The sequence below is a fragment of the Trematomus bernacchii genome, unplaced genomic scaffold, assembly GCF_902827165.1.
Source record: "Trematomus bernacchii unplaced genomic scaffold, fTreBer1.1, whole genome shotgun sequence".
Lineage (NCBI taxonomy): Eukaryota > Metazoa > Chordata > Actinopteri > Perciformes > Nototheniidae > Trematomus > Trematomus bernacchii.
In genome coordinates this window covers 2933223-2960687 of record NW_022987564.1, presented here as the reverse complement: position 1 = coordinate 2960687, position 27465 = coordinate 2933223, and the positions used below count along the sequence as shown (strand labels likewise).

The following is a 27465-nucleotide window of genomic DNA, read 5'->3' as shown; positions in this document are numbered from 1 at the left end:
TAATAATGACACGTTATACTGTAGCCAAATGAAAGGAAATATAAGGGAGGGTAAGGTGTGTGTGGGATTTGACAATTTAAACGTGAAAATGTAATATGATATGATTTGCTGAGAACATTGGAGAAATAGCTGGAAATGCAATTAAACCATTTAAGCAGCCTATACTATACTTAGCACATGGTCATTGTCAATTTTTTTTTATGTCAAGGCACATTTTTATCTCTCCAAATAACTCATTAAAGGTAGGGTAGGTAAGAATGGAGAAACCAGCTCGAGTGCGCTAGAATTTGAAACTACGCAGCCGAAAAAATCTGCCCCTTCCTTCAGACTTCCTTACAGAGCCCCTCCTCCAACACACACGACCGCGCACATGACCAATGAGGGCACGAGATAAGTTTGTGCACGAGATGGAAGGCTGACAGGCAGGTAGGCCATCCAGTTATTTTAGCCGGGCTGGCTAAAAATAATTGGTCGTGCTTTTTACAGCGCCACGGCTTCCACAGATCAATTTTTTTAATGTATTTATTGTCAAAGCATTTAATGTATTCATTACTATCGGGATGTTACGAGCATTCCATGGAATATAACAAAAAGTGTTTCTGAAGTGAATGACCTACCCCACCTTTAAGATTCATGCTGATAGCTTGATTATTACTAAGAATTGTCTTCAAAGCAGCACTTGGAAGTTATGTATGCATTTCTTCATTGAGGGCAATTGGCATCAAAACACTGAGAACTTAAATTAAATTAATGATCTTAGTTTATTGTCCTTTTGTTGCAGGAAAAACAGAATTGAACACAAACAAACATCACTTGTTTCATTAGGGACTCACAGACTTAAGGACACACACTGATAAAATGATCAAACTCAACTAAAAAGGACACTGATTTGCAGTGCTTGTTTTTATCTTTTTGCTCACTGTGTAAGAAGTGCCTTGGCACATAAACATTGTAATTTAAAATGTAATTTAGGCACTATTTTAGCGCTGTGCACTGGGCTTCTGTGCGTCATGCTTCTTGGTTTCAACATCAAAGCTCATGAATGCATAACCAATATGTGCTGATACATGTGGTATGGATTCATTTAGCATGTGTCCTCTCCTGTGCTTGAAAGTTGTTATGTAATGTAAATAAATATACAAAAAAATATACATTTTATATACATAATTTAATTAGGCAATATTTGAACATCTGTTTTACTGGATTTTTTTAGGTGTACTAATCAGTTGTTATGTCTCGGATAATCCCTAGTGTAAATGTATGTTTTTGCTGAAATAGAAAAAGCTTTCTGCAGTTTTGCTGATTAAACCAAAGCCATCCAGGGAGAAAATCAGGGCAAATATGTTTGAAGGCTCAGTTTCTTTGAAGAACAATATTGTTTTAAACCTGTAGGAATGTGATTAAACGTTTCTCTTATCAATGTTCACAAAGCTGTTGTGAAATCATCACAGGCTCTGCTGTTCTCATAAATAGAATTAAAGTTACATTTTTGATAAACTGAGGTCCAGGTGAGTCACAGTCCTAATGCTGATTCAAGTGTTATGAAGTAGTTTAAAATGGAAACCTACGAAAGACTACAGTAGGTCAACATTTTCCACATGACTTAGTGGGTTTATAGAACTGTGGTGAGAAAAGTGTTGATACAATTCTTAGAGTGAAATACAACATTAAAACACACATTGAATACTTAGATAACCTTGACCATATCTGATAAGCTACACACATAAATAGTAATTATATTTGTTCTCTTCTACTTAAATTTTATATCCAAAAAGAAGTCCTTAGTTATTAGTTATAACGGTTGTTCACTCAGAGTCCATCATTGTTATGATTGTTGTCTGTATAACTATTTGTTCAGCCCACACTGGAGACTATTTTTTATCGACCTTGGGTCCCTTGAAAGGCGCTATATAAATGCAAGCTATTATTATTATTATTATCTCTTATTTACTACGGAAACATGATTGCATACTCTGTCTTTTGCTGATTAAGAGAAGTCTGTTGAGACTTGCTGTCCTGTTGAGGTCTTGACATTTTAATACTTTGTGGATGATTCACAGCCTCATTATACAAAAAAGTTATCTTTGAATGCTGAAGGGAACATCTGGCTTGATGAAAGTGGTTTTCATACCTGACCTTGCGACCAACTGTGCTGTTGATTGGATCTTTTTTTTTTAATCGTTATTGTCCTTCTGTCCATTTGTTCTCAGGTTATCAGGGTTCCAGCTGCCTTCACCCATTGTGAGTACAGGCTCCAGGATCACACTGTGGCTACTGTCTGACTACGCGGTCAGTGGACAGGGATTTAAGGCTGTCTATGAAGGTAAGACAACTTTCATATCATTTGTTTTGTGTTACATGAAAGATTACCATGTTGCTATCTTTTCCTCAAGATTCTTTATTTTGTCATACGAACATAGCTACAGTGTAGTTATGCCGATGACATTCTTAGGTCACAGGCTTCTCCAACAGTGCAACACAATAACATAGATAAACAGAAAAATATAGTGCAAGTAAAAAGTAAATATAAAAAGTGAAATAGTGCAATAAGAGTCTATATGCAAGTTATTGGAATGATATATTAGATAAATAAATAAATAATTACTAAGTAGCAGATGAATGTTATGGATGTTGTTTCAACTGTTCAGGTGTTTAACAGATGTTGTTTCAGCAGTTCAGTTGTTTAGCAGTCTTATTGCCTGTGGGATGAAATTGTCTCTGAATCTGGTGGTTTTAGTCCGGATGCTGCGGTACCGCCTGCCAGACGGCAGCAGACAGAACAGTTTGTGGCTGGGGTGATGGGGGTCTTTTATAATCCGGAGGGATTTCTTCCTGAGCCGCTGGGAGTAAAGGTCATCCATGGATGGCAGCTCTGTTCTCCTGGTGATGTTCTGTGCCGTTTTCACCACCCTCTGTAAAGCCTTACGATTGAGGGCGGTGCAGCTGCCGTATGGAAAATAAGTCACCAAGTACTTGAGGAAAAAGCCTCATAAGTCACTTCAGCGATTGTGACTGGGTGACTGATATTCAAGTAAAATCTCCTTGAATTCCTTTCTTCATAATTGCTCTTATGTCAGTAAGTAATGCCAATAATTAGGCCGGGATCTTTCAGCCACTCCCATTAGAGCAGCATAGCTTGATGGCTTTAGAGCTACTGAGCAACAATCTTTCAAATATTCTAACAAAAGGATAAAAGAAAGCAGGAAGGAGAGAACATAGTGTACACAGTGACTCTGGTTAGAGTTCTGGTACAAATGATCTTGTGTGCACCAAACTGATTGTATTATCATACAGTTTTCATTTTAAATCCATTCTATCCAGCTAGTTTATCTCTCTTCCCAGGCCAGGAGAAGAACCTTTATCATGGTGACTCGGGAATGCTTTATGACCCATGGCCGGATGATTTTAATGATGGCAAATTTCAGATGCACGCAGGAGGAAAAGGCGAGCTTAGGGAGGGGAAGGATATACAAGAGAATGACTAATTAGGCTAATTACCTGACAAGAGTTTGACACTCTTTTTGAGACATTGTGAATGTGGGGATGTGGCTCGGTGAAGCAACATCAAGGGACTCTGGAGGCCTAAGACCACATTGCATGACTCGATGAATCGTAAGAAAAAAGAGCAAAGAGACTGTTTGTTAACTCCACTGGGAGGCAATTGGGGTATTGTGGCTTTCTTTGGCACTAGTGGAAACATACTTGTCAGACTTGTCTAGCTTCTGACCTTGGATGATGTATCTGCGTCTTGCTTCAAATATGTTTGAAGAAACATGTTATGAAAACTGGCAACTAATGATTTAACGTAGTAAGTAAGTATCCATTTTGATAGTTTGAAAACATACTATTTGAGCTACTACTTGTCTTTCAATTGTGCACTACCTGCTGTGCAATCTCAAGGCCAAGTTAATATGGTCAAATTATGAAAATCTTTACTCTTGTGTTATCTTCCACACCAAGGGTATTAGTTCAGGCATATCAAACATGTTGATAAACTGGGGAGATAAGTGCAAAGCCATAATTACCTGGCTGCCACACACCTAACATGACACTGGTGCTACCAACTGCAATGACCCATGTCACATGGGAAAAGAGAGAGGCCCGCTGTGCTGACATGTGGTGCTGCCTTGTAGGTTAGAGTGAATGTTAATTGAAGAGTGAGAAGTACAGGAGATATGCAAAGCACAGCATCAGGTCACTGTCACTGAATAGATGGCGGACCACCCACAGTTGGCCTTTATTACACAGGATAAGCACACACATGAATCTTAGCACACTTCTTCAAATGAGGTGAAACAGCATCTCTTTTCTACTTCCCTTCATTCTGTTCTGTTATATTGTATTATGCTCTTCCTATGAACCTCTTTGGCAATTTCCTCATGGCTCACGGGGGTTATTTGACTTCCCTCTGCCTCTGAAATCCTGCTACGGCTTCCTGGAACAGAGGCAGAGATAATACACCTCCATCCAGCGGCTAGACCTGCGTTATCTGGTTACTGATTACAATTAATGAGGCTTACAATCAGCTGGATGGTAAGAGCAGCCTAGATAATGGTGTATATTATTTAGTAAATCATAATTTCAAATATTTATGTTATGCCATTTTCTGTGATATTTTTGTCATTTCAAAACATTTAGTGAAGAGATAACAAACTTTTTTTAACCAGACCTTGTTTTAACAAACTTTTATTATAAAATTGGCCCAGTTTACAACACAATAGATATTTTCCTCTTCTCAGTGTTTTCTGGCCGCCTTATACCATGCTGTCAGCAGGAGATGTGTGAAGTTTTGTTCTATTCAACTATCCAGGCAGCCGAGAAACACCAGGAAGGTGTCACAGAGGCTGACACACTGCTTTGTGCTGTTTTGTTTGAAGTCTGTTTGACCAGAAGCAACTGGCATAGAGCCACTGTGCTGCTTTGATTTGATTAGTTTGCAGTTAGAAGAAGTGCACAGTGGTCAGCAGGGGACACGACCAAAGATTGCAGATAATCAGAGATCCCACTGTGTATCAGCTCAGGAAGTTACCAGTATCTGTGGGTGATTTAGTATTACTGACATTAATCGTCCTGAATTTATCCCTTCATTAAATTATTACAAAACCCATCATTTAGCACAAGCTCTGCATGTCACATTACCCTTTGCTCAGTTGGAGTTTTCTGCATTAACACTTTATTACGCTCCATTTGAGTCAAAGATACACATAAACAAACAACGTGGTACTGGGCCAGTCATTGTCCTCTTCGCTGCACATGTTGCCCTTTTTTAGCAAAAAAACAGTTGGAAAACCACACAACTAAATACATTATATAATTCTACAGAAACTCACTTCTGAGATAACAGCCATTGTTATTTATTTTCCTTAGCAATGTTGACACATAGACTCCCCTTCGCTGTTTCCAGTCCCCACACAAAAGAATGAAAGTTGAGTGTGTTATGTCAACTTCTTGTAAAGTTAACTTATGAATAATGTACTTTAAAGTTAAGAATGAACAGCTGTGTGTAGGCAGGTATTACCCAGGATGCAGATCAGCTGCGTCACAGCGTTGATGTAGCTGTGAATAAGAATACTTTGTATGTACTGTAGTGGGCATTAAAGTATCTATTGTATTCACATTGCATTGTATCCATCATTAATCCTCTACTCTTCAGAGGAGAAATAGCATTGTGGATTTTTTGGGTACCAGCCTGACATCTGGGAGCCAATCATTTTTATATTACACCATTGCTTAATGTCTGGCTGGTTGTACAGGACAAGCTTTCCCCCATCTTAAGCTGTTGTTGTGCCTGCTCATTCCATACGACCCACTCCCTAGCCAAAGACGACAACTGTTGTTCTTGGCTTTGTTATAATAGAGTGGTTTTATTTGGCTGTGTTAGGAGAGAATCAATGAAGCCCTGATTATGTCTTTGTTCACGTATGTGCATACATTTTCGTATGTCTGCTGGTATGTATGTGAGGCTTTTACTCTCTGGATGTCCTTCCATTTTCTCAAATGGGTTAAATGCATTTCTTTTTTCTGATCCTGATTGGCTTTTCTCAGCACAGCTTTTGGCAGTAAAACCTCAGTACTCACAGGCTTTTTTTTTTTATTAGGGACTGTTTTTACCATCCACCATTTTGGTGTGAGCCCATCTCGTCCATATTAGATATCTCTTCTTTTTCAGCCCACTCTGCAATAAGCCTAAGTGCTGCACAGTCCATCTCCCCAACACACTGCGTAATGGCCGAGACCACTCTGGAATCTCTCCCCTCTCGTCACCATAGCAACCACCAGACTCCCTTTCCCCCCCCCGTCTTATTCTCCTCGTTCTGTTCTTCATCTCCTTCCAAACATTTTATTCATCTTTAATCGGTTGCTATCGAGAAGGAGGCTAACATGGGCAAAGGGAATTAGAAACATTTGCAGAGCTTCTGAAATGATCTACTGGGAAGAGAAGACTCCTATCTCTTCATGTCTTACTGCATCCACTGCACGACATCGTTGACTTCTCTCTATCTTATTTCTGTTTCCCTTCTCCCCTTTCTCTGCTATATCGCAAATATCAACCTCCACGACCCCCACATTTAGTTCCCTCTTTCCTCATGTTATCAAGCGCTCTCCCTCTCCCTTGAATATTAAAGTACCGCGATGATTATCCAGGCATGTGTCGCCAAGTTTCTCTTCCGTCTGTGTCTTAGTTGCATATTCAATGTGCCTCCAAACTGGGTCAGCCGAAAAAAACCCAAACACAGCCAACTCTCCCGCACGATTCAAGCCGCCTGCCTCCTCAGCATTAAGTCACTGTAGGTGTCTGTAACGGGGAAAAAATAGCATGCACATAATATTTCATGAATTAATTTAGAATACATTTATCAAAATAGTTTTGCGTGTGTCTATTTCCTTGCAAACCTAGATTCATTGCTACTGTATATCTAAGATCCTCAACTGAGTTTAATGTGAATTATAAATGCTTTTTATGTTGGTAGAACTGCATTATGAAAAGGGTAGCTTAAAAAAAGCGAAATCAGGAGGCTTTGTGTGACAATAGGTCTCATGATGAGCATTTTATTTAATTTAAAGTGAGTAAAGGAGCAGCAGAGGGAGTCCTTCCAGCACCATAGCATTCTCCTGCATCCATCACAGCTGATCTACAATAGCGTCTCTATCTACTCCCCCTCCACCACCCTCCCTCCATCCCTCTTTCCTATAAGCATGAGAGAGGAGAGAAGATGAGGGTGATGAGAAAGCACTGAAGCATGAGTGAGTCTAGTGCCTAATTGAAAAATGAGGTTTGTCCTCTCAAGTCATGGAGTTTGCCAAATGAAAGTGTGATGACAGAAGTGAAGGAAAGTGAATAGACACGGATCTAATTCTACGGTCCTAATGTTCTATCTCACCCCACTGGGACTTCTGCACACTTTACTCAGGGGTATATTATTGCCCTGTTTGTGTGCCGGTGTCTGTCATTTAAAGGGAGGGGTTGAGGGGATTTATAACACGCTGAGCCCCAAAGAGATACTTTCTTCGATGTTGTTTCTGCTCGCTCTGATACAACTGGCTTTGATTGGGAGAGATGCATGAGTTATTGTTTGCCAAAGAACAATTGACATGGATTGTTTTAATGATTTGAATTACATATTCAGCATCATTCTGCAGATATATTATATTCCTGTCCTTCTCAATTGACGTTTTCTGCCTTCTCGCAATATTAGCAATGCACTCAGCTTTTTATGGATTCCTTTTTTGTCTGCAAATGATGCAATCCACTTTTTGATTAAATATGGATATGACGAGTGGCTTCCAGCATGGGAAAACATATAATTGTTGCAAAGAAAACAATTAATAAAAAAACAACAATAAAGAGCCTTGCTGTAATGCATATAGTCACATGACCATAAGTCAAACAAGTTATCTGTTCAGCTGCTGCACATTGTGCTTTTCTTTTTGCACACAAGTCTAATTCGCTGTTTGCTTTTAAACAAGAAGCCATTCAAAGTACAGTCTGCATGGATGCTTTGCTCCATATACTCTGGGGCTTCTAGAGCTTAAGTTATTATGTCTAAACAGGCACAGGCTCAGGTGAAATGAACTAAATCGAAGTAAGCTTTATGTGGACAAATCAAAGAAACAGACATAATCATTGGTTGTGTAATGTTACAGTGGCAAGTTTGGATTGACATTGCAAAATGTTGCGGATACTTACTGGGAAAGTGGCTGCATGTGTCCTCAACAATGCACACAACATGGCGGATGCTAACTCAACTCTCTCGGATGGGTACACCGGGGACTAAATTGTCTCTTTAGCTGTAGACAAATGATCACTTTAACCAGTTTGTGCATAAACCAAAACCACAACACTCCTGTATACAACAGATTCATCCTGTTGGTAAACAGTTATGGATTGGTAAACCAGGACCGGCTGTCTGTCAAGAAGACACAAAAACAAATGTAGCTTCCCCAGTTGCAAGTCACTCGCTTTCTGTTTTGATAAACTTATTGTAGTTATTAGGGCTGTGCAATTCATCGTATTTTAATCGCAATTACGATTTTGGCCTGCCACAATTATGAAAACAACATAATCGAAAAAAACAATTATTTTGCTTTGCTTGGTTGTGACAGTGCACTGCAACATATTTGATCTAATTAATTTTGGTCTCATTTATTTGTATTTATCATATTTATATATGTTTAGTAGCTTGGGGAAGTGCGCTCCAAAATATTTGTTGATCTTGTTTATTGGTATTTATTATTTAGATATTATTTATTTAAATGTATCATTAATTTATTTTTGTATTGGTTTTTCAGTTGAATTATACGTTCAGGGAAATCAACAGTTAAAAAGATACTGTTCAAATTATTATTTGTATTTGTTTTAAAGTTCAATAAATGGATTTTTTCAAAGTCAATGAATAATCGTGATATCAATTATTGACCCAAATAATCGTGATTATGATTTTTGCCATAATCGCACAGCCCTAGTAGTTATCATGGAATTCTATTGAGCACATAGGCATGCACTACTGTAAGCTCTGTCGGACGCAAAACAAAGCCTTGCACAAAGTGAAACGAGATTATTAATATTAATGATCGTGTGATTTTTAAGCAATAAGGCTCATAGTTCAACATCACTGGTGTGCCATTGCGAAAGGGAACACTGGGGTGGCATCCCATACATTCAGTGGAAGACAAGCTTTTGGCGTTAAGCTTATCTTTTATACAGAAGCCCATGCTACTCGAGGCGACCTCTCTAATGCTTTTTTTTACTTTGCTTCAATTTGATTTAAATGTCTCATGAGAGCTTGGTGATGTTGGGTATTACAGTTTGAATAGAGAATACTTTATATTAGGTTTACATTAAAATGTAAATCACTACAGATAGTTTAAATAGCTTTATGACTGTACAGTACAGAAGTCAACAGAGCTGTGACTCTACATCCTACAAAACATAAATAAATGAAAAAGGTGTACCTTGATATATTTGTTATGTCATTTTCCACAGTACATTTCTTGGTAAAGAAATTGCCTTAGTATGATGTGAAGTATGTGAGCCCTGGCAGGAGGTCAGGGGCTGGAGGCTGCCTTGAACAGTTTAAATGTCAACATGGTTTCAAGCTGCTGTCAGCCACATTACAACTGGGGTTTTTCAAATGCATTCAAAACATACTGCAAAACATTGTTTCAAGATAGAATAGTGCCTGAAATGCATCTCCTTCAAGCTTCGATATCATTTGCAGCTCTTCTGATTGTAGATTGTTCCGGTCTAACTACCTTGACTGCTCTGTAGACTGTGCATGTTATGAATGCATTTTATTTTGTATGGATGAATGAATAAATGTATGTATGCACATATGTGCAGTGGTCTTTCTTCAGCTGTTAAAACAAGGAGGCTGTTGCCCCTTAAGGCTTGCATGCTAGCCAGTTTTCTCTCTTCTCTTTCTGTCTCTTTTTCAGAAATTGTTGTAAGCTTTTAAATTGAGGTTTCATTTTACTATCAGCTTGAATGTTTTTATTAAAGGTCCCATGTCATGGCCATTTCTACTGATCATAATTCCATTGTTGAGGTCTACTAAAATAGATTTATACTGTGCAATTTTCCAAACTCACATTGGTTTCTCATACTCTCTGTCCTAAACGGCTTGTTGGAGCTCCTGCCCCCCCCCCCTCCCTGTGAGCCCAGTGTGCTTTGATTGGTCGCGACGTTGAGAGGCTCGTTGCTGCGAGGAGCAGACAGGCTTCGGTGTCAGCGATACAGCGAGAACAAGCGAAACTCATCCTGAGCACACACAAACACTCACAGCCGAAGTAAAGTGTGGCTTGATATTGAGTAAGAAAAAGGTTTATAACGCTGTGAGAATGGGTCTGCGGAGAGCATTTCTCCCCGATCCCAACGTAGTAGCCCGAAAAACGTTTACCCATTTAAACAGTCGTGGTAGATACCTTGTTTGTTTTAAACATCATAAATACACAAACAACAATGAATACTTACAGGTTGTGTACCCGAATCTCCCGCTGGTCCAAACGAAGTAGGAACAGCATCGTTCTTCAGTGCCCTACGCTGTACATATCCGGCATGAATCGCTGAAAGGTTTTTGGTTTAGGTTTCGTGAAAGGCTGGCAGAGGGTGTGGCCTCTGGGTGTACCCAGGAAGAAAATGAGAAATCTCCAACGAGGCGTTTTGGGGAGGTATTTTCTGTGTTAAGAGTTTTACTCCCTACAGGGTGTACTTTGAGGGTTTTTGACTCTGCAGACCGTTTACATGCATAACAACCGTCATAACACACAAGGGGACAGGTAATAACCGGAAAAGCATGACATGGGCCCTTTAAGTCTTCATGATGTAGGGCTTGAGGAAAACATATATAGTAACATTACATTATTTTGCATTTTTAGGGTAGGTGTGGGATATTGCCATGTTGTGCTGTCATGAAAGCTCCCTAAGCCTTACATTATACTAAGTTTTAAATGTATATCAGCACACTGTTCTTCGTCACTGAAAACCACTTGGAAGAAATAGGTACAAATGTCAAAATGTCCGTCATATGAAAAGACTATTACAGTGAATGCCTCGTGCTACATGATATTGGAAGGCAGGTAATGGAATCCTTATGCTCACCAAGTCCCCCAGACGCTCAGTATTTCTTACTGTAAATGTCATCCATATAGGTGTTTGATAGAGCCTTGAAAAGGTTAGGGTTGTAGATGCCTTGTAGACTTTGCCACTGCTTTCCAGTTTTGTGAGTTCGCAGTCATTTTAAGATACATTTTTGTTTACTGATATCCGCTCTCCCACATGTAGTGACTCACCGCTATCTTTTGAAATGATATGGGTGGACACCTTAAACTGAACTGCAAACAAAACTGTATACAATATGTGAGATTATTTTCTTAACCTTCCAAACATCATTTTTCAATGATATGTTGTAGGTTTTGTGTATATATATATATATATATATATCAACAGCCCTTCAAGCAGATTTTATTTTTGTTCGCATTAACAGTCGCAGTGACCAATAAATAACTGTGGTCATTACAACAGGCAAGTATGAACATTGCAATTATATACAAATAACCAATGAAATGTAATCAAACCATTTACAAGAAATGAACTTAGGTAGATTCCTTCAGAGGTGAGCTCTAGCTCTGTTGCACTGGAGATTGGAAAGACTCGCCTTTTCTCAGACAGAAGTGTTGAAAGCTAAACAATATTCTCTAAATATGAGAGAGAACCTCCAGAATAAATCTCACAGCATGTGCTCATACTGCACCAGTGGCACAGCTTCTGCCCTATTTGACCCGCAGTGTCCAAGGCTAAGTTATAGATTTGCCCTCAGTGCTCTATTACGTCAAAGTAACGGACAGCCTTCAGATTTTTCTGCCATTGTTAAAATGATGGAAAATATTTGCTATAGGCAACCTCTGCTCCTCAGTGACAAACCATTTCCATAATGTCTTTATGATGTATCTTGCTTCTTTCTTCAATCCTTCTTTTTTTCTACTCACTATATATATATTTTTTTAAAGAAAATCTGTTAAATAGTGCAACCCTGCAAGTCTTCTATAAAGCCTTTTAACAAAATAGTCTTTGGTTTGCGATTTCTTCTTAAAGCGTGTTAAACCTAATGCCATTATTATGTATTTGTTTGAGCCTTTGCTGCAGGTTCTTTTGGTTATCTATAAAACTCCAGCTACAGTAAAACCTTTGAACTTGAAATGTGTTTTTTTTTGCAAAATGCACCACATATTTATTAAGGGAAGCCAAAGCAAATGCAAAAATACTTGCACTCAATACCCACAGAATCCCTGGTTATTGTGGTAAAACTGTTAATTACACACCTGCCATCACAACTGCAGAATGCCTTTCTTATTTTATCATACGGACAGCACGTCCAATGTACATAAATGTATTTATTCAAGTGATCTCCAGGGAGATACGCCACAGTTACAAGTAGCATACTGCTTCTTATTAAAATGGGGTTCACGAGCCTGAACTTAATTAATGTTCAATGGAAGCCCAGCTATTACGGCTGTGTATTTTGCTGAATGTATTTAGTAATTTTCTTAAAAAATGTGGGCTTTCTTCTGGTACGTCCGTGTGAGCAGAGCTTCCTCTCCGGCAGATTGTAGATATTATTAGTGTCTGGCATGGGAATCGGCCACCAGCTTGTCTGACCGTTAAATGCTTCTGACACTTAATTAATGGCTGATTGTTGTGCGGCACTTTTTCGTCAGGCTAATGAAGACTGTTTCAGCTCACACACACGCTTACGTAAACACTCACGCTACTATGCCTGGCACACACACTGACATTCACTAACAAACACTCTGCATCGATATTCCAGTGCACCAGAAACATTTGGACAACAACCAAACAATGGTGATGAACTGAATGCAACTAACCCATAGTGCATCAGTATTTTAAACTTGTGTTTTTTCTTAAAGTGCACCAACATGCTATTTTTAGGCAATAGCATAGGTCTCAGATATATAAAAATATATAAAAAACATGTCTATGAAGTGTTTTGCTCAAAATACCAAACAGATCACCCATTCTAGCCATGCCTCATATCCCTCTATTTCACTTCCTGTTTCAAAAGTGCTGATTTGAGGTATAAAGCTTTAAAAAAAATAAAGATTTGAAAAAAAAAAAAAAAAAAGAGGGGGCTGAGCTCATGCGGGACCCGGCAGCTACTGTCTAAACTAAATTCTGCCGTGATGAAACGCCATATCATGGATTATCAAGGATTATTTCTGAAGCAGTATGGAGCTCAAAGGCTTTCTCTCTTGCCGGTTATACCACAAGGTGAGTTCCTTTTTTATTTCCTGCTTCTTCATGCTCTGTGCAGTACAGGTTAGCTCTGAGTGTTAGCGATACTAATGTAAACACCGACCATATTACGTCCAAAACAGTCGGACATTGTTTCTGATAGCAACGTTTCTGATAGGGCCGTGGGTGTAAAGCCAGCCTACATTTCCGATATTACGTCATATCGGACGCACATCTGGATCATCTCCGTTGTAGCCCCGTTTTTAGAGATTTGGGTACGGAGGAAAAGAGAGAAGGTTTTATTTTCTGACGCTGCGTGAGTTCCCCGACACACCGGGGACACATATTTATGTATAAAAGACATAAAAAAGTGCATTTTGCATGATAGGTCCCCTTTAAACAACTATTCAGTGATTATTTTTGAAACATTGAAGATAAAAGGAAAACAAAACTAATCTTTTCTGGCACTATTTAACTGTTTATTGGATTCTTAATAGGTATAGTTACGTTTTATGACTTCTCAGCACTCAACAGAATAGTGAGTGAATTCAAACCCGAGCTCTCGATACTTAGTTCAAGTCTAACTGCCATTATATTGTCCTCAACCCAAAATGCCAGTGCAGTTGGGTTAAGACAGCGATGCAGTTGTTGAAATCCTTCTAGGCGTCTCTGCCGTGCCTGCTTCACATTATGTTAATATTTGATACTGAATCCCACATCTAAGCCTTTTTGGGATTCATGTTTTCCTTATCCTTTTTCTTCTATTTTTATAATAAATGACACAAGCTAAGAGGACTCTTGACAAGTCATTGCCAGGCACGTCTGCTTTGCACAGCATTGCAAGACACTGCCATCACTCATTCCTGCCCTCTATTTGTTTTCTGGGTGAATGGGCGGCAGACGGGGTCTAGTTTGTGGTCAGCACAAGTTGTTGTTTTGCTCTCCAGATAAGGAGGAGAAAACAACACTCCCACACCATCGTTGCACACAGACACGTCTGCACAGAAGACACTCCAGCACACTCAAGTGGACTCAGGAGTACACACTCAAACATAGCATTATGCATCCACTGCGCAGCGGAGCATATAGAGAAAGGTTATCCTCCCCTGTGAACCTGTGGCTCTGGGTGTGTTCTTTTGCAGTTCCTCAGTGCAACTCAAGCAGTGTGTGCATTTGTCTATATATATAATACCAGGTCTCTATAACTGTCTGTTTAGGCAACTATATACTAGGCATGACACTGTGTACACAAATAAACATTCACTAAAATGCTGGCTGATGCATGGCATAGACTGTGTATATAAATAATATATATTTTTGAAAACGTTTTGAGTACTCTTTGAGGTATTTTTGAAACGGCAGGTGATTTCTCACTTTGTTTCGGGCTCAACACATGTTTATGGATTGTAACAAAGGAAATATGTCCTACTGTGCAGCTGAGGTGTGAGCAGTGTGACAATGGCGCCTGACGCTAGTGGGTGAGATGTGTTGACAGCCTTGTGTACCTGTGTGTGTATTTACAGGTGCGTGGTTGTGTATGTTTATATACTGCACATGCATACTGTACAAGGCTTTCTGTTTTGCAGTCAGAAGGAGTGAACATTGAGGTGTTTCTCTCATGCCTGTATATTTCAGCTTCTGTGAAAGGCTCTCTGTGTTCCCTCCTGTTTCCTCGCTGACAGACTACACACTGACAGGGCCTACCCTCACTGCATCCTAACACAGAGAGGGGGAGATTTTGAGGAAGACAAGAGGGAGACACAGCAACTGAGACATCAACTGGTGGAGAGGGGTTAGCCAGAGAAAGAACTGAAAAGGGGATTGGTTTTAAAGGGAAGAGGATAAATAGGAATTGAAAAACATACATAAATAAAGTGACAGATGGAGAAAGACAAGCCTGACTCACAGCTGAGCTAATGGATGAAGCTGTGAAGGAATCTACTTGTGGAAAGCAGGTCAGAGGAACACCAGTTATGCCACATGACACATTTGCTGCTCCGTTACTCAGCGCTCCCCCTTCTCCACAGCCATGCATTTTTTACTCTGTGAGCTCATCTCCCAAAAAAGCAAAAAGGCAAATGCTCTCCCCTCTTCTCTGACATAACACTTCGTTATTGGGTTTTGACCACATTAAATGTCACCCAAAACACTTCAGCCCCTTTCACCTGTTCTGTTTGACTGCTCCGAAAAGGTTGCTAGTGTTGTTATTCCTCAACTGTTTACGAGTGGTACCAGTCTGGCACACTAATTCTGCCACTTTATGAAAATGTGTAATTAGGTGCCTCGGTTGGCCTCTTGTAAATGTCATCTGTTCTGTTCTCTGGATTGTAGACTTTGATTGAATTAATTCCACCCTTAGATACCACTCATCGGCCAGCTTGCTGTATGTAAAAACAAACAATAAACCTTTCTCCCTTTTCAGAAAATAAATGTTTAGTCAAATTATATTATTAAAAATGTTTTTTCCCGAAAGGGAGAAAGGTTTGTTTTTTGATTGTTTATCTTTTTTTGACTCCTGTCACATATTGGAAATGAGCCATCCACAGATTTTAGTCAGCAGCTTTAATTTAACTAAGTGATGTTTAAACTTAACTTTACTCCACTTTTTTATACCCCCACTCTCCTGCGTTATTTTCGCTTCATCTGTCTGGCCCTCTGTAACAGTGATTTATTTTATCCTTCTCTTCCGCCCTCTATCTCTCATCAGGATTAGCTTCCCGTGCTTGTTAGCGTGCTAGCTCTTTCCCTCCCTCATTCCCACGTTTGTCTCTCCGTACAATCCCTGTTTTGTGTGGATTAGCGCCCGTATTGTCCTCGGCTTAGGGTGTCATTGTTTCTGAGCTGGGATGAGGTAGGACGTGCTCCTGAATGTGTGTACGAGAGAGTCTGTACAGTATGTGCCAATGTGTTTCCGCACTTGAGACCAAGGTGATGAATATCCTTTTGTTCCTGTAGCTTTTTTTTACAACATGCAAGCATTACAAAGAAAACGGAAAGCTCTGTATTTGATGTGCTCTCTTCTTGTTCATCTAATAGGCATTTGCCTTTTTCACTTGTACCAAGTGTTGATGCGAGAGTATGTGCTAGGTGTAAACAATATAGTTGAAAACGCTTGTCCAACATGTCCACTTATGCATACGTAATTGCAGGTCACACTGACAGGGTAGAAAGCTTCTGAGGCTGCAAAATAAAAGCGAGATGTGTTGTTATTGTCATTTTCTTTCCACGTCATGTTCAGTCACTCATCAGACAGCGAGAGGGCAAAAGGCAGAGAGTATAAAACTATTAAACAAGGTATGAGTATTGATCGCATAGTGGGGGGTCTACATTTGCTCGGTGTGACAGAAAACCCTCAGCAGGTGTAAAGTAGAAGCGGTCTGCTGATGTGCTGTGACTGGACAATCATCCTGCTTCCCCGAAGTTGCAGTTTGGAAACATTTTGTCCTTCTCGTTAGTTATGTTTGGACGGAAAAGTTTATTTCAGGCTCTGTTGGTTTTGTGCATGTAGTTTAACTTTTTGAATGTAAAAGACCGCTGTCAGGGCATAAAAACAACAATTTGTTTTCCGATTAAAAAAAAATCATATTGAATTCTGACCTTGTCAAGAGTCAAATTTTAAATTGTGGACTTTGGAAGAATTGTGACAGCCCTTTTATTACTTTCCGACTTATTTACTCTCTTCTCTCGCAGGTACATTGGTGTGACAGTTAATCGATCCAGAAAATGTTCAGCTGTTGGAGTTTAAAAGTTATTCAGGAAGACGGTATATAATCATCCTATCTCTTGTGATTCAGTGGTTACCCTCAATTGCTTCTTCCCAATTACACTGATTTAAATTAAACTTTAAACAGCATAAAGTGTATTTACTGAAGACTCGAGTATAGGCGACTTTTTCATTACACATTTATCATTAAGCAGTTGGGTAATTTAATATATCATTAAGATTGCCTTGCATGCATGTTACCGTCCATGATGAAATACCCAATGGCAGTTATGAAGAGTAACCGGTGCGTTCTTTTTCATTGCTTTAATTGATATCAACCAAGCAGCTCCATCTTTGCTGCCGTGTTTAATAATTTCTCCGTATACCAGGCCGCTCCAAAGCGCAGCCATTCGTCAGGCCGGACCTATCGATCAGCCGTTGTCAATTCACTCGGTTCATCCATTTCAGGCCCTGTTGACTGTTGAGTATTCACTTGTTAGCCACCTAAATGTTAAAGGTCAAATTTAAGGTCTAGCACATTTGTTCTTGGACGTTGTGACTGTAGTCAAAGCTTTGTCGACCGAGTCTCTCTATTGATTTTTTTAATTACATTTCTAAATCTGTCAATGTGCACAATTAATTACCATGGATGTTAATATACACATATGTTGGAAGTCATGGTTACTGACTATAGGATTGCTGATAGCTCTGTATTGGATTGTGAATAATCCACTCTATCCTTTGACAAATCACAGAACAGACAGCAAAAACAAACAAGCAAACACAAGCTCTGCATACTATCATTCCCTCAATAAAATCACATGAGTTAACTATGTGTGTTCTACCTCTTCTTCACTTATATGGAATCAATGTTTGTCGTACTCAGTTGAGTTTCCAGTTTTGACACCGACAGCAGGGAAACAGCACGAGCCATTTAAGGTTGATTTATTGCTGGGAAGAGAGACAACCAGGAGGGGTCTTAGAGGAATAAACCTTCCTCCTCTGAAGTAGACAAATATCTTGACGGGTCACAAACAGAAACTGGGCTTTTAGCCGATTTGTGTTTACCCTTGTGTTGATGTTTGTCCCTCTCACGGTATGTCTCTCTGTGTGTGCCTGACAAGCTCTTGCTCAAACTCACGGTGCACCGAAGCGTACAGTGATGGCACACCTGTTTGTTTTGTGTTTGTCTCTTACCCATCCTTTGGCATTGCTACGTGCTCTATTTGGGGCTTTAATTCACAGTTACTATTCGGTGTAATGAGGCATAGACTAAGAACATGCTGAGGTGTTCTTTCAAAGAGGGGAGAAGGTGGATATTTTTGTCCACCGTCAAATTCACGTTTGTAAGAGTGGATTGGAAATATAATTGGCCTCTTTTGTGTCAAGAGGTGCACGAGTTAGTAGTAGATCCTGAATAATGTGTTTTGAGTGACAAGGTGATCACATGGTTTATCTATGGGCTCTACCTGGATCACCTCCAGAATCCCATATGATTTAGCTGCAGCATTGCACACAGCTTTGTTGTGCATGGATTTTTAGCAGTGGGTTTGAATAATGTATTTAATCATGTCTTTTACAATATAAGCGTTCTTTCTTATCCTTAAAGTGGACCTATCATGCTATATTTAAATGATATATTGTAGGGCCATACCTATATAAGGTATATTTATACGTTTCTGTTTTCAAAATACCAAACAGATCATGCATTTTAGCCATGCATCATTGTGCCGTTTGCTGTCTACGGGTCTGATTCTGCTGGCCACGCCCCCCTGCAGGAGAGGTGAGACGTGCTCTGATCAGCTGCTGGGCTGTCAGAAGAGGGGGAGAAAAAGAGATCTCCGTCCTCCGTGTTTTATTATATAGAGTCGTTATTCATTTGTTTTAAATCTCAATAAATAACAAAGAAGACCTTTGACCGGCACTTTTCTAATTTTGTCCGGATTTCAACTTTAACGGACATCTTGACCGGCGAAACAAACTGAAACTGAAACTCTGCCGCACGGTCCCCTCGTTCCTTGGAAGAGGCGGAGAGGTGGGTGTTTGTCATCTGCTGGTGGACTAACCGGAGAGAATTACAGTGCTTGCCTCGACGGGGAGGGATTGCATTGAATTAAAGCAGCGGGAGCAAACGCTTGCCTCAGGGAGGGAGAAAAAAAGCCACAGCGGAGAATAAACAGAAGGGTAACCATGGTAACTATGGGCGGGAAGTCTTCTTCGCTGCTTTTGTGTCAGACTACAGCGCCACTTACAGGCCTGGCATATGTACTACAGCGTCTCCAGAGCTTTCGAACGGCAATGGCCGTGGCTGTCTCCTCCTGATTGGTGGAGTTGGCCCAATAGCTGTAGCGCCACTGTCCTGACGTCAGGACAGTGTTCAAATCTGGATCAGTTTTGATCAGATCCGTTGCAGCCCCTTTTTTAGAGATTTGGGTATGGAGGAAAATAGAGAGGGTTGTGTTTTCTGACACTTGGTGAGTTCCCTGGAACACCGGGGACACATATTCATGTATAAAAGACGTACAAAAGTGCATTTTGCATGATAGGTCCCCTTTAAGTTAAATGGAAATGTAAAGGAGGTAGCAAACATTGACTATAGGATGGTTTATCTTCAGGGAACTTTTACCTACACAGTCGGTCTGAAATGAAACGAGGAGACTAACTTAGTGACAGGATGGGATTTGGAGGAAACAAGGAAGTATTCAGATAAGATGATTACATACATCTTATAGAAACGCCCGAGGTGAATTGGCTTACAATATTAATTAAAGTTACAAATCTTTGGGAGGAAGAATATTTGACGTCACACATGGGAAGAGGAAAGCATATTCTAATGGATTATCATTTTTTGATTACAATTATGAGTCCGAAGCAGAAACAAATCTATAATGCAACAAAGCACTAGCCGTGTGCCAGAACACAGCAATTTAGTGGATTTTATGATTGAATGATTCATCCTTTATAACTACAGTTCAATTCAATAATTGACCAAATGTTACTAATTATATTACCACCAAAGATCTAAATGTGTTTCACATGATTATTGCAGGGTTCGTGAAATACGCTGATTCAGACATGGAGCAGAATATCTTAAGGAACCAGTAAGACTACTTGTATTGCAGATAGAAAGTTAATTCAAATTGGGAATTCTCTAAAACATGTTGTTATGTCTACAAATAAGTTCTTACAAGTGTTTCACACCTCCTGATTCTTAGCTCATTCAGTATATACTGTAGGGCTGAACGATAAATCGATTTTAAATCGAAATCGCGATTTTAAATGTTTTTTTTCTTGTGTGTCAGTCATCCACACCAATCAGAAGTGCTGTGCTCCACATGTACCAGCCATTGTTAACCAATCAGAAGTGGCCCATGATAGAAGGTGATAGACAGATTGATCCAATCACCTGCCAAGTATTTTTGAAAGTGCCTGCCCTTTTCCAAATGGCTTCCAATGGAGCTCTCCTAGATGGTTTGGTGAAACAAACCATCTGAGTCAGGTTAGTAATGCTCCATCACATGTTTTACATCTATTACAGGGTGAATCTTAAACTGAAGCTTGACTTTAAAGCAACCCAACGGAAGTTTCATGTAAGTTTAGTTCTTTCACTCGTACGGGAGCATGTTGATACGTCTCTAGCCGGAGATATGGCCGCATTTTACAATAAACTTCCGTTGGGTCGCTTAAAAACAAATATCGCAAATCGAATCGCAATCGCAATATCTGTCAGAAAAATCGCAATTAGATTATTTCCCCAAATCGTGCAGCCCTAATTCAGTATATGTCTCTTTTCATTGTTTTACATATGGTGTCAAAGGCAACTGAAGCTCCTACTTCATTACAAATAAAGTGTAAAGCAGTGCAAGCTGTCATACAGGCGGATCATGCACTTGGTCTAAAAACATTGCGAGCATAAGAAATAAAGATGGCAGGATGATTTAACTTGTGAAGCGGAGCATACAGACGGCAGTCCTGTGAGTTATAGTTAAGCTAAACACAAAACTGCATGGTCTGCAGTGCACTAGCTTCTCACTCCACAGTCATGAAATACTTCCTTTTGACCTTTGTTCACAAAGACCTTTTACAGAATGGGAGCCATTGTGTTCTTAACATTTTAGGGCTGGGCATGAACCTTTTGCACTGCCTTGATTGGCACTTGTCCTTCTGAAAAGTACATTTACCTTTCACCCGTAGAGGCACAGCATTTACTTGTCTGTGTAAAAACATTAATAAATCTACTTTTATTAAATTTAGCAAATTCAAATGACTAGTGCGCAATCCCATTCCACTATTTTCGTGTTCATTTATTCAATGTAATTATTCCTGCCAAGTAGGTTATGATTGTCCCCTTTTTTAAATAAAAAGGAACATAAATACAAGTGTTTTTAATACTTTATTTTAAAATGGTCTCCTATCCGAGCAGAAAGCCTTAGGGTTGAGCCCTGCATCTATAAATGATATACCAACAGCTATCAATACATATGATGAAGTCCCAGTCTTTACCAAATCTTTGGAACCGATCCAGTCTGAGCCAATAATAGAAAGTAGACATTATTTTCTTCAGTCACATTTAGCCATCCAGGTCTTTTGGGAAATATCAGAAATGCTCTCTTTAATCTGAGCTGGTTGGAGGAGGGGCGTGTGGAGTCTGTATCTGATTTACAGCAACTGGCAGGCTGCCAGAGTGCCAGTGTTATATCGTAGAGAAAGAGTAGTAAACCAACTGAAGCCTGCATGTCATGCACACAGTGTGTTGGTAGTGAGAGAGTAAGTAACAGGAGTAAGGACCACAGCAGCATCTAAACGGACTAAAGTGATATTTGCAGATACATACTCAGGCTGTTTAATGTGCTTCTAGCCTGCAAACTGAACTAGCAGAGCGTGTTTTTAAAAATGGATGTTCATGAGCTAAGGTGCAAGATAAGATGTGTGTTCATGTTTGTTAGATAGTAGGATGGACACTTCAGCAGGAGAGCTGATATGGGTTGTTGTGACTCTTGTGTAGCAGACTGCTGACTGGCTCTGTGTGACTCTGCTCTGCCTATAACACAATGCTGACTAGGGATGGGTACCGAGCCCCGGTATTAAAGGAGCCCCGGGGCTGAATTATTAAAGACCGTGGCATCGTTAAACTCTGACGTTATCAGTCTTTTTATCGGTACTGGAGACATTTAAAAAATATATGTCATGTGTATTATTGCTACATAAACATTATATTGCAGTCTTAGTGTCGCCAACTCCGTTTCTAATATGCAAAAAGAAAAATGCATCTAGATGATGTATTTTTGATCTTTCCAATCCAGACGAGAGATCTCTCTCCCCCACCTGTGTGCGAAGGCCGAGGGGGCAGTTTACACACACGCAGCTGCTACATGCATGCAACACACACACACACACGGCGGAAATGGCGGAGAGAACTAAGCGCTAAAAGATGTAGTTAAACTTTACCCCTCTCGATCTCGATGTGGACAATGCTCGTTAGTCGTTACCAAAAGTGCAATAAGAGTTTAGCATTTACGGGCGGTAGCAAGAGCAATTTGTCTAAATATCTTGCAAAAGTGCACCACGTTCAGACGGAGAAATGCACCGTTTTCGACTGTCTCTCTAGTAGCTCTGTAGCCCCATCCACAAGTAACTTTTCCACGTCAGGTATTATGTATGCTAGCAGCAACACACAGAGTTAACTCAATTATACAAACATGGGTTACTGATTAGAGGTAACTGAGTTATTTATTTTGTTAAAGCTTCAGCTATTCTGTTAACAGTTCTGTCGTCACATTATTTAATACGATTTGTTAAACACTGTTATTTCTTTTGATGTGAAATATTATTTATTTAATTAAAATAAAAAGCAATGTTCATTTTGTTTACAATTTGTTTAGTTAATTTACCTTTTTTCTTTCTTCCAAAAGAACCGATAAGAGTACCGTTAAAAGACCGAATCGATAAGCGGTATCGATAAAAGTAGTAGTACCGTTAAAACCTTAACGGTACCCATCCCTAATGCTGACGTTACAGCTTTATGCAGGAATTCATTAAATATCAGAATAAGATATCCATCTGCACAGATGTGTGCACTTTTTTCATCTTAAAATGAATTGTGATGATTTGTTACATGGGTTTACCATTTAATAAATAAACTACTGAATCTGCCTGCATGTGTGTATGTACACATTCAAATTAGCAACAATAGTAGTCTAACATTGACTTTGGCCTGCTTTTAATAATCATGTTTTAAAAAATGATTATATGTTCAACCCACTGCATACAGAAAATGGTTCTGAATCAAATAAATATTTTTCACTCACACAGTTAGTGAAAAAGTATTTCTTTGCCTTTTATCATAACAGGCGATTTAGTTGGTAGAGAGAGAGAACTTTAGAAATTAAGGAGAAAAGCCAAGGTTAAATAAAGGTCTTGATGAATCTTTCCAATGCACCACTGCTCTATTATCTGCATAAGTCAGATAACTTTAATGGCATGTCAGTGTGAATAGGCATTTGACCTGTTGACCTGACAAGTTGAGAGAGGCTGCTTTATAATTGCCCGGAGGATACTTTTTCTCATGTGAAGAAGACTTGAGCTTCATCTCCCAGTCATGTGACATACACACATGCCAGTACAGATGGGAAGACTACCTGGATAGCTATGAATATATTGTCAAGGGGACTGGAGGATTTTAGGTGTTTACTGCATTCTCAGAAAAGAGGTGCACTTATTTTCTCATATTCCCCACAAACCTGCATGTTCACGCATCGAATCTCCCCTTCCACATTGTCCTCTCTGGTGGGCCTTTACTGTTTCCAAGGCAACCTGCAGAGCGGGGGAGAGAGGATTGGCTGAGGGGAGGGCAAAGTAAGACAAAATGCAGGAAAACAAGATAGCAGGATATAGAAGCCTTCTAGCTGTTGTTCACACAGCAGGACACAAGGATGGCAATATGAGTCTCAATGTCTTTACATCATGTTTTAGTTGAGAACAGAATATGCTGACATTTGAAGGTTGGTACCTTGCATTCTGTATGGATATTCGTTTTCCAAGAGAATGAATAGCAATGGATTTTGTAACTAAAAACTTTCCTTTTGCATTGCTCTTAGTCCAAAACTTCTAAATGGAAAACACACTTTCAAACTAGAGGATATTGTAAATGTTCTCTCTAATACTTGTTCCCAATATCATACCAAGTACTGATTAATACACATGATCTTTTTTCCCCAGATCTAAAATATGTAAACTTCACTGCGTATAACTGATGTGTAATGTCACTATCCAAGCAACACAAGGACTCTCATAGGAGAAGCCTATACTCCAACAATCCTCTTGCCCGGTAATTTACTGTTTCACTATCAGATTGTAATTACTTTGCTGCACTGTTTTCTGAAAAGTTTTGTTCTCTGATATAGTGTTTTAGACCATTTGTTTATGCATAGTAAATGACTGCATTTCACATTGTATGACAGACTGCATCAGGACAACTACTGCAATTGCACAGTATCTCAAACCATCAACGTACACACTGATGCGTTTACAACTATTAAAAAACATTGTAGTTTGCGTTCACATCTAGTTTTCATGATTTCCTCTGGGTGCACATGTTTACTTCACCTTGCAGGTGTGCCCACAACATTCCTGTAATGTTGTTGGAAAGAGCACTGTCAGTGGAGAGTAGCGCCTGCAAAGCCAGGAGGATTTAGATGCTTCCAGACAGACTCAAGGCTGGGCACAGACGTGTTGATATCCCTCCCCAGATCCCACAGCCCTGTCTCTCATCTGTCTTCTGGCTTTCCTTCTCATGCTTCCTGATCCCTCTTAGTTTAGTCTCATATATACTGAATGGCTACTGAACGGCACATTATTTCGTTTTGCAGACATTGTCGGTAGCCATCAATTCTGTATGAGCTCCCTTTCACACCTCAGCGATTCCCGCACAGCAATTGGCTGTTATGCTGCGCATGATGTCTGTGTGTGTGTGTGTGTGTGGCAAAATGACAATATCTGGAGTGCATTCCAGTCGGTGTTTGTATTCATGTTTTTTGGTTTGTGTGACTGTATGTGTACAGAGCTTCAAACCCGCATTCTCACTTCAAAATGTCTCTTGTTATCAAGTTTGAGAAGCTTATGTGTAGCTTGTTGTAAAATCAGACTTTTAAATATGGATCTCTAGCCCAAAACCAGACAGCGACCTACAGTGCATTATTAACCATTACCCACACACACAACCGGTACACACACTTTTACACAAATAAATAAAACTCATGATCGCACACACTGGTAAGGGTTTCCACTGCCTATCTAACACTGAGACAGCTTGGCTTAGTGTGTACATTAGGACTTACTTTAGGAAAGAAGCCCTACAGAGTATTATGGGACTTGTACTTTGTGATGAAAAATATGATTAGGCAAATTTACATGAACTAGTGGTAGATTTGTTGTACATTTGTTATAAAGTTTTAAGTATATATGAAACAATCCCTATTGAAATACTAAAAAAAGAGAACTTACTGACAGACGTTTAAGATCTATTTAGCTAATATAGCAGATTACTTGCATGTGCACACACTCAACCATTGGATGCTATCTATTTCCTGGATGTAAAGGAGAGTTGATTCCTGCATTCCTCAGCTTCTCTAACCAGAAGTGATGGGAGTTGCCAGCTTCTGTTCAGCCCATGTGTAGGGAACAGGAGGCATTGATTGAATTGCTGCTTGACAAAGCAGAAACTGCTTATTGAGCTAATGCACCTGTGTGTTGGGATCGATCTCACAATGTCACTTCCAAATGCATGGCAGGAAGATGTGAGCAAGGAAGGAGGCCAAGGAAAAGGAATGGAAAGAGGGAGGAAATCAGGAAAGGTGGAAAAGAGTGATGCTTGATCTGCAAAAATGAATACAAAGGTGGGTACTCAAATACCTACAAGGCCAACATTGAATTGGTCGTCAATGAGCAACTTGCATTACTATATTGTCATCTTTAGTGTGTCCGGTTTTTGTACTTCTGGTAACTCAGTTAGAGCCAGGTGCTGCAAAATGAAGCTCCTTCCTATTGACCACAGTGCTGTTACTTCCAACATCCTTGCTTTTATCATTGTTGGGGTCCCTACCATCTGTTGACATAATATGGATCTTTTTCTGAATCCCCCCCTCTGTCTTTCTTACTTCTGAGACAGTCCTTATTACTAGCCCATCCTTAATTGGTTTGCTAATTTAAACCAAGTTGGAACATTGAAGAGAAATACTGACAGGTATCTAGTCATGTTAGGAAATGCAGTCATTGTAAGGATAAATCAATCAGGAAAAGTAGCTTTTTGCCTGCCGGTGCATTCCACACAGCACCTCCGCAGTACATTACAAGGAATATGTATGTGTAAATACTTTACTTGTTATGTAGCAATTTTAATGATGCATATTGTTCAGTTGGTTAAAACAGCGCAGACAAACTGACGTTGGATCACCTTTACTGAGACTGGCTTGTCTCTCCAGCTGTTATGTTACATTGTTCCTTTGCTTCTCACACACACTCTCTCTGTTTGTCTTCAAGTCTCCTCTTTACTGCCCTTCCCTTAACCTCAACATATTGCATCTGATTTACTTCCTGAAATTGTTAAGTTCTTCAAGATAATTGTAATTTTTATTACTTAAGAGACACAATACATTCTGATAAATCTGCTCTTGTAGATAAAGCAGAAATCATCATTTTCCCATAATTTAACTTTTTCAGTGTCTACAAATACAGCAACTATTCAAATACGTTCTTATAGAAAAACACCCTTACAACGAGTATTTGCTATACATTTTAAAACCATTGGCAGCAGCCTGTTTGACAACATGTTTGTGACAAATGTGTTTTACAGAATTCATGAGTATATTACTTTTCACTTTCTCAGAGGAGAGGATAACAAATTAAGGAACAGGCTTCAAGACGCCCAGGAAGAGACACCATCAGTCTTATCCAGGTCAAAGGTTTTCCGATTGGACGTTCTCCACTGTCTTCTGTCTTAGTCAATGAGAATAAAAGGGTATAAAGTGAGATGGGAGGGAATAAAGGAATGTAAGCGGATGATGTAAGGGGCGGATGGTATGATCGATGGCATGGCTCTTTGCTCTTAGCGTGTGTGTGTGCACACTTGGTTTGTCCCACTTGAACCTGTTCATATGCTTTTGACTGTAAGCCAGTGTGTGCCATAGAGAGGGAAGCATTGATGGACGAGGAGCATCCTTTGCCGTTTCAGCAGTGGAAGTGCTTAAAGCATCCGGGCCCCCAGGGATGATCCATGTCACAGTCTCCCATCCTGGTGACTTATGGACCTGCCATGACAAAAACCCAAGGGCTGCTGACACGGGTTTGGGTGTGGGGGGGTGGGATATAATAGTCCACGTGATGACACAGGCCGAACCCCCTGGAACAAACCCATGTCTTGGTTATAAAACAGAAAGGCTTTTGATCTTTAGAACAATACTTGAGATAATGCTGATGCATGAAAGTGTGTGCAGGGGAGGAAGTTAATGGAGAGTAA

General features: G+C 39.7%; 1 protein-coding gene across 1 annotated transcript in view; it reads left to right on the top strand.

The window, feature by feature from the left end:
- Positions 1–27465, top strand: part of csmd2 (CUB and Sushi multiple domains 2) — a 231318-nt gene that overhangs the window by 38122 nt on the left and 165731 nt on the right. The window contains exon 3 of the mRNA XM_034125465.1: positions 2211–2323. Coding sequence (XP_033981356.1) covers positions 2211–2323 — 113 coding nt within the window. The remainder of the gene's footprint in view (positions 1–2210; positions 2324–27465) is intronic.